The following is a 14,318-nucleotide window of genomic DNA, read 5'->3' on the forward strand; positions in this document are numbered from 1 at the left end:
GATGGATGGATAGATAGATAGATAGATAGATAGATAGATAGATAGATAGATAGATAGCTCAGGAAATACAATTCTCCTGAGATCTTAAATAGAACACTAAAAACCGAATTTCCCCCAATGAATAGATGAGCAGAGCTGTGGTGTAGCTAATAGCAAAGTGAAAGCTTGTAATGTTATTAAAAGTTCTGCATTTGATCCCCAACACTCCCTCCCATAAAAGAAATGAATGGAGAATCTGTGACCATAGACTACCAAAACTAAAAATGTGGGAAGAAAAGAAATAAAGCCAAAATGAGCTGGTAGGAGATAGACTGGATGACCCAATGAAAACAAGGTCATTTTCTCAAGTAATCTCTCGCTTAACCATTGGATTGAGGTTTCAGAAAAATATTTACAGGAAAGTGTGAGTTGCTTGTTACAGAAATAAGAAAGAAAGAGCATTGGAACCTCACTGAGATAAGGGACCCCTGTGTGAGGGGGTCCTGAATGAGGAACAATAGATGACCCACTGTGATAGCATCTGGAGTAGGGGAGAGAGAAAAAGAAAGCCGCTAGGGTCAGAAGCCAAAATGAATGGTGTCTCAAGAGAAAATGATGGATGCCCACATCCTACTTCTCCTCTTGGTCTCATTCCTCACTTGCTTTTTCACCCTAGAACCTACCAAAGAGCAGCATTCCAACCATTCACTGTCATCCCTGGTAACTGGTCCAAATTCAAGTCTCTCATTGGCTACCTGCCCAGCCCACTCTACTCTCCCACGGTCCCTCCTCTCTCATTAGAGTGATCCCTAATGTACTAGGTAAGCAGTTCAAGGTCTACCTACCTTCATGGCAATCTCTCCAGGATAGGAAGGAGCATTTCACAAAACAGAGACCGTACTCAACTGAGAAATACAGTAAACACTTTAAAGTTGAATAATGTTCAATGTGGGATCTATTTTTGCTAGGTACACCTTTTCTCTGCTAGAAGAAATATCTCTATGGGGCCATTGCAAAACAAGAAACATTTTGGAAATGATGTCATAAAGGAAGTTAGCAATCAATGAAGAAAATGAGGAGGAAAAGACAACATCAGAGAAAAAAGAAATAAACTTTCCTGGACTAGAAGTCCCAGGAAAGCACTGACATGCTTATAGACTCCATACACTAATCAGAGATAAATACAGAATGATCACAGCACATTGCCGCTGTGGAGAGGTTAGCATGAAGTAGAGAATCCATGGCACAGTGTGCTCAAATGCCCGCGGCCGTGCCGCCAGGGAACAGAAACCAGGCCTGATATTCACAGAACATCCTGGAAGCCTCCTTCACTACAGCCTTCTGGAGGCTGGTTCATGTCCCTTTTTAGTTTAGAAATGAGTCTTTCCATAACCAGGAGACTATATGATGGACAACTATATGAGTGTACAACAAATTAATAGGAAGTATAAAATCACTTCTAAAAATCTTTGAAAAGGGTAAAAGCCAGTGGTATAGCACTTGCCTAGCATTTGTGAAGTCCTGGGTTTAGCCCCCACTGATGCAAAATAAATAAATAGATCAATAAATAAATAAAACTAAACCTAATAAATTAATTTTTTTTTTTACATTAAAAAATGAAAACCCTGGGGCTGGGGTTGTGGTTCAGTGGTAGAGCGCTCACCCTGCACATGCGAGGCCCTGGGTTCGATCCTCAGCAACATATAAAAATAAATAAATAAAACAAAGGTATTGTGTCCATGTACAACTAAAAAAAATGAAAAAAAAAGTGAAAACCGATCTGTGGTGCATGCCTGCAATCCCAGCAGCTCAGGAGGTTGAGGCAGGATGATCAAAGGCAGCCTTAGCAAAAGCAAGGTGCTAAGCAATTCAGTGAGATCTTGTCTCTAAATAAAATGCAAAATAGGGCTGGGGATGTGGCTTAGTGGGTTGAGTGCCCCTGAATTCATTCCCTGGTACTAAAAAAAATAAGACTTTTGAAAAGCATAAAATTTTTTTTCAGTACTCAGTATGAAAAAGCATCAGAATATCAAAATAAGATCAGAGAAACAAAGAGACCAAAAAAATTTCAAATTTCTTTGATATATCAGAGAAACTTAAAAATACTGAAAAAAAAACTTAAAAAAATCAAGGTATTTAATTAAAGGCAACAAATAATCATGAAAAAATATTCAAAATCATGAGTTACTACAGAAATGCAAATCAAAAGCACAGTGAGGGCTGGGGAAGCACACTTGTCAGACATGTGTAGGGCACTGGGTTAGATCCTCAGCACCACATAAAATAAATAAATAAATAGATAAATAAATAAATAAAAGGTATTGTGTCCATCTACAAATAAAAAAAAAATATTTAAAAAAAAAAAAAGCACAATGAGAGGCTGGGATTGTGGCTCAGTGGTGGAGCGCTCACCTAGCACGGGCGACCCTGGTTTGATCCTCAGCACCACATAAAAATAAAGGTATTATGTTGTGTCCATTTACACCTAAAAAATAAATATTAAAAACAAAAAAGCACAATGAGATACCACTTCATGCCCATTAGGACAGCTAGACCCAAAAGACACAGGCAGTAACAAGTTTGGGGGAAAAAGTAGAAAAATTTGAAACTTCATCTTCTAGTAGGGATGTAAAAGAGAGCAACCACTTTGATAAATAGTCTGAAGTTCCTCAAAAAGTCAAATGTAGAATTTTCATATGACCCAGTAATTCCACTCCTGGGTATCTATCCAAAAGAACTGAAAACATGTTTGCACAAAAACTTGCACAAAAAATATTCACAGAAACATTATTTATAATGTCCAAAGTTGGAAACAATGCAAATATTCATCAAGTGATTAGTAGATAGACAAAATGTAGTATATCCACACAGGAAGCTATCATTCAGCCATAAAAATAAAACAATTCATGTTACAATATGGATGAGCCTTGAAAACATGCACATTTAAAGAAGCCATGTGCAAAAGCCCATATGTTATACAATCTCATTTACATGAAGCATCCAGAGTAAGCAAATCTGCAAAGATAGAAAGCAGAGTAGTGGTTGGCAGGCTCTGTGAAAGGAGAGGTAAGGGGAATGATTGCTTAATGGGAAAAGGTCTCTTTTTGGAGTGATGAAAATGATCTGAAATTTAATACTCATGATGGTTGCACAACCTTGTGAATATACTTAAATTGGTGAATTCTGTGGTGAGTTGTAGCTCAATAAAAAAAAAAGCTAATGAAATATAAATTGTTTCTCAATGCACCCGACTTTGGAAAAGCTAATAAACAAGCAATTTTTGGCTGAAAGTGAAAAATATGAGACCATGATGAGAATTCCAACATCTGTAATGTCGTAAGTTTATAGAAAGATTTTTAAAATAATCCATTAACAGACTTCCAGAGATTTAAAAAAAATAGTCATGCCCCATGAGTGATTCAAAAATAAGACCCCATTTGAACCCCATAATGCCAAGAGGAAAAATGCAGGATTGAGAATATGAAAGAGTTGCTACGAGCAGCAGAAGGACAGCGACTAACAGCACAAAAGGAACAACTCAAAATATATCAGTCATCTCCTAACAAAGAAGGGAAATTTTTATCCTCACAAATAGAACAATAGTTATATGAATAACTGCTTTATGCAACAGTTATGAAAAGGAACACATGAAATAGATGATGGAAAAATTAGAAGACTACCAAAATGAAAAGACAAAAGCCAGATGAAACAGTTTGGCAATTCCAAGGGCAAACATAATTTTTTTTTTTTTTTTTTTTTTTTTTTTTTTGGTGGTGCTCGGGATTGAACTCAGGGCCTTGGGTATGTGAAGCAAGCACTCTACCAACTGAGCTGTATTCCCAGCCCTGGCAAACATAATTTTAATAATTGCTTTCTTGAAAAAATAGCCACCAGCTGGGCTAGAATTGTGGCTCAGAGGTAGAGCACTTGCCTAGCAAGTGTGAGGCCCTGGGCTCGATCCTCAGCACCACATTAAAATAAATAAAATAAAGGTATTGTATCCAACTCAACTAAAAAATAAATATTAAAAAAAAAAAAAGCTAGCCACCAGCATGGTGGTGCACACCTGTAATCTCAGAGATTCAGGAGACTGTGGCGAGAGGATCAAAAGTTCAAAGCCAGCCTCAAAATTTAGTGAAGCCTTAAGCAGCTTGGTGAACCCTGTCTCAAAAAGTGCTATGGATGTGGCTCAGTGGTTAAGCACTCCTAGGTTTAATCACTGGTACCAAAAAAAAAAAAAAAAAAAAAAAAAAAGAGGGTTTACAGCCCCAGGTAAGTGATGAAATCTGAGTTATATGTGAATTGAAATAGTTTAGGAAGCAGAAACTTTTATTCCTTGAAGGTAGCCCAAGTTCCCCTGGAAAATGAATTTTAACACTGGAAGCAGAAAACTGACTCCCTGAATGGACTTAGGACCAGACACAACTTCTGGAAGGACATGGGCATAAAGGGCAAGGCAGGAGCAGACAGCTCCCAAGGAAGAGAAGATACAGAAGCAGAGAATTAAAAAAAAAAAAAAAAAAAAAAAAGAACAGAAATTACAGAAAGGAAAGGCATCATATAAAGACCAACTTATTGTTCAATGCAAGCAAAGCCTTTAACAACTGGTTCCTTCCTGTGCCACTGGATAATCAGAAGATCTTTCACCTGAAAAAGGGCAGCCACCTTCCTGAGGCAAAAAGTAATGCAGATGAAAATTATCAAGACCAGTGGCTGTAGAACCAACTACAGAAAGACCTTATTATCCACTGCCTCTCTGGAAACGTGTTCTAAAACCTCCCAGCAATTCTTGGAGCCAACACCCTCTGAAAGAAAAATGCCATACCTCCCACTGAGGTGTCTGTGAGATTTTTCACTGTCCCCAACCCCTAATGGAAAACATGCACCTAGCATGGATACTATGCTCAGAAGGGGTCTTCTACCTTGTCCTATGAGGTGGTTTGATTTCAAAGCCCTCTTACCTAAGCCTTGGAGCAACTTTGAGGACGGTCAAAAGCATAGGAAGTGTATCCCTTAATCCCATCCTTTTCAGGAATGCTTTTCATGAGCTCTGAAAGTGCCCCATAGCCAACACCAATTGGCCAGTGTGGACCATCCCCTCCAGCACCTCTGCCTTGCAGACCTCATTCCCGAAGCATGTCCATTCCAGTCCTAAATAGAGTGTCCCAGTCTCCACCCAGAATGAACCTGCCCCATGGTCAAGAAAGGTACAGACCCTGATCCACATCTGTTATAAACACTCTTAAAATACATGTAAACAAAAAGTGAAGAGTAGCCCCTTTGTCCCTTGGTCTTAGCCTGTTCAAGATCTGAAGATGTGATTTTTAGGTAAAATAAAAATGAACAATGTTCTTTGTTTTTTATTAAAACATTTATGTAGTGAATACATAGGCAATGCATGTATACACAGAACATCAATAAAAGACACTCCATTTTGGTTCTGACAAGACCACAAGACTTCTTATTAAGATCTTGCCCTTCTAGTGTGCACACTGTTCAGCAGGCGGTGAATGAGTAAACAAAGGAGTGAATGAACGAGTAGCTCACTCACGTAGATTGTAAGATAGCTCACTTCTGCAGATTAGCAGGCAGGTCAGATATGTGATTTACCTGAGCTGTGCAGATGTTGCTGGTAGCTTTGTCTCTCCGGATATGTTGCTCCCTGGTTTGAAGAGCAAGACGATACACTTCTTTCCCGGTGGCATCCCTGGACCAAGATAATGTGTCCAGTTAGCACAGGTATGTAACACTAGGAGGAGCCATAAACCAGCTTCTTTCCTTCTGAGATGAACTGAATTCAGAAAATTTACTTGGGTGTGAGTTCAAATTTCCAAAACTTTCTCTTCAAAATAGGACTAACTGATATTTAGTTTATACTTTTGAAGCACTGAAACATATACAGTGAGGCTAGAAATGTGGAAATAAAATAAAAGGTTCCAGGATTACCCTGCCTAACATAATGTTAAATTAAATTTCACTCTGAGCTTCTTAGCAACAGATGAAAAACAAAAATACTTGAAATACAGCTTTCTCTGACAGTTGTACCAGAAGTATGAAAAGAACTGAATGGTTATTAACACACACACACACACACACACACACACACACACACTAATAATCATAATCATAATAGTCTTACTACTTGTCTCTAAAAATTTTCCTCTCCCTAATACAATTGGAAATTTTGATAAGAATCAGTCTTAATCTTTATTTCATCAACTTGTAACTTATGGGACCTACTTTTCAGAAAGATAAAAAGTTCATTATCAAAATCAGTCAATAAGCCAGGCATGGTGGCACTTGCCTGTAATCCCAGAGGCTTGGGAGGCTGAGGCAGAAGGATTGTGAATTCAAAGCCAACCTCAGCAACCTAGGGAAACCCTGTCTTACAATAAAGAGTAAAAAGAGCTGGGGATGTGGGTCAGTGGTTAAGCTCCCCAAGTTCAAACCCCACTACCAAAAAAAAAAAAAAAAACCACTTAAAAAAAAAAATCAACCAACAGTAACTAACACACTAACTTTTTAAATTAGAAAGCCCTCTGCCTCATCCGTGATGAAGAAAGGACATCAATAAGATAAGTTCATGCAAGAGTAGTTGATGAGACTGTTTCTACACTAAAAAGCTGTTACACAAATTGAGAGAGTATTTCAAAATTTTATATCACCCTTACATCACTCACTATATTCAGCCTACTCATTTATGTTCAACAGTCCAGCTTTTAGCAAAATGATTATGCTAAATATCCCCAGCAATATTCCTGGCAGTCCTCTGAATTCTTCATCGGAGAAGCTTTATGAATGAGAAGCACTTGAGAAAGTACATCTGAAAATTACTTCAATGTCAAGTGGCAGACGCCGCTGGGAAGTGACAGAAATCACTTAATGTGCTCTCTGTCACCTCTCATTGCACTTGTCTTTACATAACTATGTGGTATGAGAATACTTATGATAAACAAACCAGGTAGACACAAAATGCACCTAAAATATTGAGTGTCTCAAGGATTTCGTCAACCTAAACGAATGCATTTACATGACTAAACACCAATATATGGTAAATTATACACACATTTCTTCAAATATGTACAAAATTTAGGGTGTTTGAGAAGTACTAGTTCATATCCCGGACTCTCCCATCTTAATCTGTGCTGTACATTTGTTTCATTAACTCAATATTTGTGATCAGAAGGAACAGGAAAGGAACCACACACAATAAAGGGGGGGTAGGGTGGGCAACAGGAGCTGCTTTACCTTGTTACCCCTACCATCCTTCCAGGCATCATCCTCACCAAGCTTTCTCTGACAGCAAAAAAGGCTGCATGAGGTCCGCCGTAGCCCAGTGGCACTCCAAATCTCTGTGAGTTGCCCAGGGCAATATCCACCCCAAACTCTCCTGGTGGCCTCAAGATACACAGGGCTAGAAGGTCAGTAGCACAGCAGGTCAGGGTCTGAGAAGGAAAGAAAGGGTGGAGTTGCTGCCTTCGCCTGAGAGCAGAGCAGATCTATGACAGCTGGTTCATGTGCAGTGAAGTCCATTTGCTCCTTCATTCTTTGAACAAATATTCAGAGGGCCTGCAATTTTATTTATGAACAAAATATATCAAGAGAAAGGAAGAGGTTGGAGTTTCTCCATTCCTTGTGATAATGGTAAAGAAATTAAGACATCAAAAGATGGATAGATGGGCTGGGGATGTGGCTCAAGCGGTAGCGCTCGCCTGGCATGCGTGCGGCCCGGGTTCGATCCTCAGCACCACATACAAACAAAGATGTTGTGTCTGCCGATAAAATAAAAAAATAAATAAATATTAAAATTCTCTCTCTCTCCTCTCTCTCTCCCTCTCTCACTCTCTTTTTTTTAAAAAAAAAAAAAAAGATGGATAGATAGACACAAGATGGGACACACCTCCCTGAACTCCCCCAAGGAGGTCTGCCTACCCCAGTCTCATGGGCTCTCTCCACAAGTTCTGTAAAGTCTTCCACCTTCCCCTCGGTATCTGGGTATTGGAACAACACCCCACTGACATCTTTTCCACTGAAGTCCATTTCATGGGGTAACTTCAGCTCAATGAGGACTCCACGGTGTCTGGAAAAAAGAAGACAAAGCACAATCATGTTTTGGCTTTACGAGGGAAAATTAAGTGAACTACAGTTTCTTTTCCCTGATGTCCTCCCAGCCCCACCCCATCCCACACCTGGCCCTTCCATGGTAACAGGACGTCACACCAACTCCAGGGCATCCAGCAGCTCAGCTTCTTCCCCTCTTTCCTTTCTACCCCTAGCACTCTCCTCCTTCAACCTTTCCATCAGAACCTACTCCTGAGAGAGAACCAGGAGCACCACTTCCTAAGGCAGAAGGAAAAACAGCTGAAACCACAGAGCCACCACCACTTGGACCTGGGATCAGTTCTAGGTAATTAGGAAAACATCAGTAAGGTGAGGAGGAAGAATTTCCCTAGATTTCTAAACTCTAACTATAATCGTATGTCAGAAAACCTTCTGAAGGGGTGCAGGATGGTGGTGTGGGATGGGGGAGGGACGCCTGATGTTTCCAAAGGAGAAAGCAAACGCACACAAATGGAGGTGGTGCTAGGTTTGTGCATCTGATTACAGAACTAAACAAATGGAACACACCTTACATCAGTTTACACCTCGGTATTATGTAGATTCCCCATAAATGATGTTTACACATAAAAAAATCATAATACTATGGGTGAGTTCTATTTTTCCCCTTTGTTTTTTAAAATTTCTGAAATAGTATTTACATATATATGTATTTTTTAAACGAAAAGACAATGAAACAGCATGGTAAATTACCATGAAACAAAGCAACTAAACCCACTGTGTATCCCTTTGATTCTGACAGTGAGGTTAACAGAGAAATCCCTGGAAGAAAGTAGGACAGAAAGTAAAGCGCAATGATCCTAATTAAAAGCATATTCACTTCCAATCAGGTTACAAGTGACAAAGAACAAGAGATGAGTGTGATATTACCCTGGGTTTAAAACAGATAAAGTTAATTACTTGGCTCGAGTCTGGATGACAGCTATTGTTTGTGGGTGGCAACGAGGGTCGACAAAAAATTTCCTCCTCTTGTTGTGTCTATTGAAAAGAAAAAGCACATTCAAACATGAACATTAAAAAATCGAAGTATCCGAGAATGCAAAGCAAACATGGCACTTAGGGAAAGACTGAGCATAGTACAAAAAGTACCAAGTCATTAATTCCTAATGATATTGACTGTGATTCCACTTAAATCAAATTCCCATCCTAACCCCATTTAGTAAAATCAGTCTTAAAAAGGCGCAAATATATATATATATATTATATATATATATATATTTTTTTTTTCTTTTTGGTATGAGGGATTGAACCCAAAGACACTTTACCACTGAGCTCTAAACCTAGCCCCTTTTATTGTTTTTAATATTGAGACAGGGTCTTGTTAAGTTGCTGAGGCTGACCTTGAACTTGCAATCTTCCTCAGGCTCCCAAGTTGCTGGGATTATAGGCATGCACCCTACACCTGGCAAAACAGCTCAATTTTTTAAAAAAAATATATCACAATAAGACAGAAAGAAAAGGTCAATGGTTAGATATAAGTGAAAAATTTTAAAAATCTTATAAATAAACACATCTTAGAATTTTATTGGCATAAGGAGCATTTTAAAAATATATATCTAAATCAAGTTCCTTCACTCATACAAGAGGAAAAAGACTTAGGTTGTGAGGTACACAGGACCACAAAGAGCAGAATGGAACCTGAACCCTGGGAGCTCCCTACCATCCCTTGGTTTCAAGCAACAAAACTGGGATGGACGCTCATAGTTCGGTATCATGATCACATTAGGATAAAAAGAAAAGGGGTGGGGAGGGGGGATATGTGTGCATTGTGCTACACACTTAATATCCAGAAGGAGACCCAATGGATAATCAACAATGGCTTCAGGGGACTATGAAAAGAAAACAGTAGGTTTTACTTTTACTTATATCCCACTCAACTTTCTGAAATTTTTTCCAAAATTTTACAATAAATAAAATTAATAGAGGAATTGGCAGAGTTGGGAAAATACAAAAATGATTAGTTATCCAATACACAGTGCTCTTAACAGTTTGAATCTAAATAAACCTGGAGAAAAAGCACTCTGAGAGCCTAAATGACCTGAGGTACAAACAGAAACAGCACTATTTAAAATATTTTTGCTAGTGCCTGTCTCTGTGGCGCAATTGGTTAGCGCGTTCGGCTGTTAACCGAAAGGTTGGTGGTTCGAACCCACCCAGGGACGAGGAGGTGTATTTTGTGAACCGTGAGGGTAATAGTTATCGTTGTCTTCATCCTTAGCCGTTTCACCCCCTGCTTTTGAAAGGGAGGGGAGGAGTAGGGGGGATAGGAAGGGCAGCAGAATAGAATAGACATTATGATTGCTGTATGTATATAGGTGACCCTATGACCAGTGTGATTCTGCAATCTGTACAATTAGAAAAATGAGAAATTATACCCCAATGATTCAAATGTATGAATTGCCAAGATCATTGTAATGTCATGCGTAGCTAATAAAATAAATAAATAAATAAATAAATAAATAAAATAAAAATAAAAAATATTTTTGCTACAAATAAAAAGCACACATCTAAGCTCTTGGGGCTGCTTTTCAAGAGTAAATCTAAATGCAGACACCAAGGAATGAGAATGAAGGGAAGACATACATCAGGCATTTGCAGAGTGTGAGCACAGCCCATGGATACTGAATATATCAAGGTAGGAAACCCCTGGGCTCCACAAGTGTGAGGTGAACTTTTCCACATAGAAAAAGAGGCAGGGGGAGGTGGCATGGTGATCCAGCCTGTATCCTAGTGGCTCAGGAAGCTGAGGCAAAGCTAGTCTCAGCAACTTAGTGAGGCCCTAAGCAACTTAGTGAGACCCTGTCTCTAAATAAAAAATTTTTTAAAGATCTGTGAGCTCCAGCTCCAGCTCCAGCCAGAGCTCCAGCTCAGTGGTTAAGCACCCCTGGGTTCAGTCCCTAGTAAAAAAGAGGGAGAGGGAGGAGGAGAGAGGATAGATGGTAGGAACAGGGAGTTGAAATCAGTGAAAAACTGAGAATAACCAGGTACACTGACACATGCCTGTAATCCTAGCTACTGGGCAGGCTGAAGCAGGAGGATCCCAAGTTTGAGGACAGCTTGGGCAAATTACCCAGGCCCTATCTATATCCCTGTCCCTGTCTTTGTTTCCGTCTGTCTGTCTCTCTCTCTCTCTTACCTGTGGCACAGCTGCATCGCCTCAGCAGCTGCGGTCGCCTCGTCCAGCAGGGATGCATTGGCCATGTCCATGCCTGTGATGTCACACACCATGGTCTGGTAGTTGAGTAAACTCTCCAACCTCCCCTGAGACACCTCTGGCTGGTATGGGGTGTACTGGGTGACCCTGGGAGAGAAATACAAGACCATGCCCAAACTGTGTCTGCTGCTCAGAGAGGCTCACGAAATGCCTTCATTTTAGAATTCAGTACCTGAATGTCTTGAGAGATATACATCAATGAGCAACCCTTTTGGATTTTGTAAGGGAGATTAGAATTAATTCATAGTAATAATATTATCCTTTGTTTGGGGGGATAATCAATACTTATTTTTCTTCTTCTACAATTTTTTTTTTAACGTATGTTACTCTATGGGGGAAGGATGAGCAGTGGGGAGTAAACCTGGGGTGCTTTGCCATTGAACTACATGCCCAGACCTTTTAATTTTTTCAGAAAGGATCTCAATAAGTTGTCCAGGCTGTCCTTGAACTTGAAATCTTTCTGCCTCAGACACTCAAGTTACTAGGATTACAGGTATGCACCACTGCGCCTGGCAGAACATTACTATTTTAATGATCTTGCTGTACAAATGTGTTTCATTTTAAATTATCTCTTAAAATCCACATGAGCCTACCTATGATATTATAAACAGAACTCTCACTTCCTATTATCTTTCCTCGAAATAAAGCACCTATCTTTCACAGCTCATAATAGGAAAGCATTCAAGAACCTAGTATCTAATATTTGAAACCTTTTTATATTAAACAGGAAACAGTCTATATATTCCTAGGAAATTAACAGATATCTGTGGGGCACAGGCACGGTGGTACATACTTATAATCCTAGCAATTTAGGAGGCTGAGGCAGGAAGATTGCAAGTTTGAGGCCAGTCCCAGCAACTTAGCAAGATCCTATCACAAAATAAAAATGTAAAAAGGGCTAGGAATATAACTCAGTGGTAAAGTGCCCCAGGTTCAGTGGGGTAGGAGAAGAGGGGGTGGTGAGGAGGAGAAGGAAAAGGAAGAGAAGATATAGAAGAAAGAATAAATTAATAGACATTTAAGAATTCTCACTAGCTACTAAGTCAATGAAGGTTAACTATTTAGCTATCAAAAATTCAGGGGTAACAAATGATTGGAAGGCCCCATAGACATGGATTCTAATCTTATGACTTCTAGCTGTCAGCCAAGAATGTGGCTTTAGATATTTGAATTAACCCCTTGAGTTGCTTCATTTTTTTTTTCATTTCTTCATTCATTCACCCATCCTCCAATTTAGTGTCTTCTTAGTATCAGGAACTATTACAGGTTCATAAACAGCATGGTTAGTAGTCCCTGATCCCAAAGGAAATATATCTTAAGGGAGAAAAGAGACAATAAATAAAATAATTTCAGATTTCAGAATGATAAATGCCTTAAATAAAATAAGGTGATAGGATGGGGGTGATTGAGGACTTACAACAGAGCTGCTACTTTTTTAACCAAAAACCCCTTTGCTCTGACTACCATCAACGTGGATCAGGTCTGTGTCCATGCTCCTGCAGGAGACTGGTATTCATAAAAAATCTCTATTATATTTATATTTCCAAATCAAAAGAGTCTTAGAAAAAAGTTTTTGGTGGTTGATTTGCTTTTCATTTCTTCAAGTTCTTTTCCTTTCACCCCTATTCTGGTAATCATCTTTGGAATATTTCCATTCACCCCCCTGCCCCTTTTTGAAGCATTTGAAATCAATATCTTTTGGGTCTTGTTTATTTTAAACATTTTATCACTTAGGGGAAGTGTAAGGAGGAGTTTTCCTTAGCAAGCAGTACAATATCAAGACTTTTAAATAATTTCCAGAAACTTGCTGGTATAACAATGTATATATGTGTATGTGTGTATAGTCTCTTTTCTATGTTAAATTTTTGCTTCAGTTAATTCCTTGAATACCCTGGCTTAGCAACTGTAAATTAGTTTTTGCCAAATTCTAAGTGAGTGGTGAACTGGAATGATGAGGCACATAATGCACAGTGCAGGCCATTAAAAAGGGAATGTGCACAGAAATGGGGTCACACAAAAGGCATGGACAACAGGCAGCTGTGATCTCAAATCAGACTGGACCTTCATGCATCGTTTGCCGCCATGAAGACAGACATGACGCTACTCCTGCCACATGCTTAGATTGCCTGGCTAACACAAAACTTCCATTTGGCTCAGATCCACTGTTCGGTATGCAGACACACAGAGGCATATGCACAAACCAATGATTTAGTATAACCATGGAGAAAGACCCTTGAATAAGATAAGCATCGGGGAGAGAGTGGTTTTCTGAAAGAATTCAGCAGCACTGAATGGGGAGAACAAGAAACAACCTTAATTGTTCACTAGGAGGAATGGTAAAATAATTTAAAACACACGTATAATACCATGCACTCATTGAAAACAATGATCTAAATAAATATTTTCTGACTTTAGAACATTTTCAAAATGTTAATTTTTAAAGTGAAATATAAAATACTATGATCCCATTTTTGTACATTTATAAAAACAAGCTAGTAAACCAAATATTAAGCAGTGATTTTTCTCTGCATGGTAAGAATAACACTAATTTTTATTTTACTATATGTTCCAAGAGTTAAAGACATTAGATACCATTTATTAACTACCTTCTGAATGCCAGGGATATATTTACTATCTTTTTTATGATTATGTTGTACATATTCATTGTAATTAGTTGGAAAACTCAGATGACTATTGAGAAAATAAAATTATTCATAATCTTCAAATTGCAAGATAACAACAGTTAACATTCGGTGCATTTCTTTCAGTCTCTTTTCTATATTATCTAAAAGTAGGATTATATTCATCATAAACTCTTATATCCTGTTTTTCAGTTAACATTATTCCACAGACAATTTAACAACTTTACATATTATTCAAAAATCTAATTTTTCTATGGTAATATTTTTATTTTATTTAAATGATAACAATTATGAATTTACATTTAACAAGTTCCTTCAAGTTTAATATGACATTTGATTTTAGTATCAAAAATAGCATAATAGTG

General features: G+C 38.5%; 1 protein-coding gene and 1 non-coding gene across 2 annotated transcripts in view; one reads left to right on the plus strand and one right to left on the minus strand.

Moving 5' to 3' along the window:
• Gldc (glycine decarboxylase) overlaps window positions 1-14,318 on the minus strand; it is an 87,482-nt gene that overhangs the window by 46,124 nt on the left and 27,040 nt on the right. Inside the window, exons 4-8 of the mRNA XM_005327970.5 lie at window positions 11,234-11,398; window positions 8,998-9,075; window positions 7,912-8,059; window positions 7,228-7,424; window positions 5,590-5,686 (exon numbers count right to left, since the gene is read on the minus strand). Of these exons, the coding sequence (XP_005328027.2) occupies window positions 5,590-5,686; window positions 7,228-7,424; window positions 7,912-8,059; window positions 8,998-9,075; window positions 11,234-11,398 (685 nt within the window). The remainder of the gene's footprint in view (window positions 1-5,589; window positions 5,687-7,227; window positions 7,425-7,911; window positions 8,060-8,997; window positions 9,076-11,233; window positions 11,399-14,318) is intronic.
• Trnan-guu (transfer RNA asparagine (anticodon GUU)) lies at window positions 10,186-10,259 on the plus strand. The gene has a single exon. It is a non-coding gene; the product is annotated as a tRNA-Asn (tRNA).

This window comes from Ictidomys tridecemlineatus, chromosome 4 (assembly GCF_052094955.1).
Source record: "Ictidomys tridecemlineatus isolate mIctTri1 chromosome 4, mIctTri1.hap1, whole genome shotgun sequence".
In the NCBI taxonomy this organism is placed as follows: Eukaryota; Metazoa; Chordata; class Mammalia; order Rodentia; family Sciuridae; genus Ictidomys; species Ictidomys tridecemlineatus.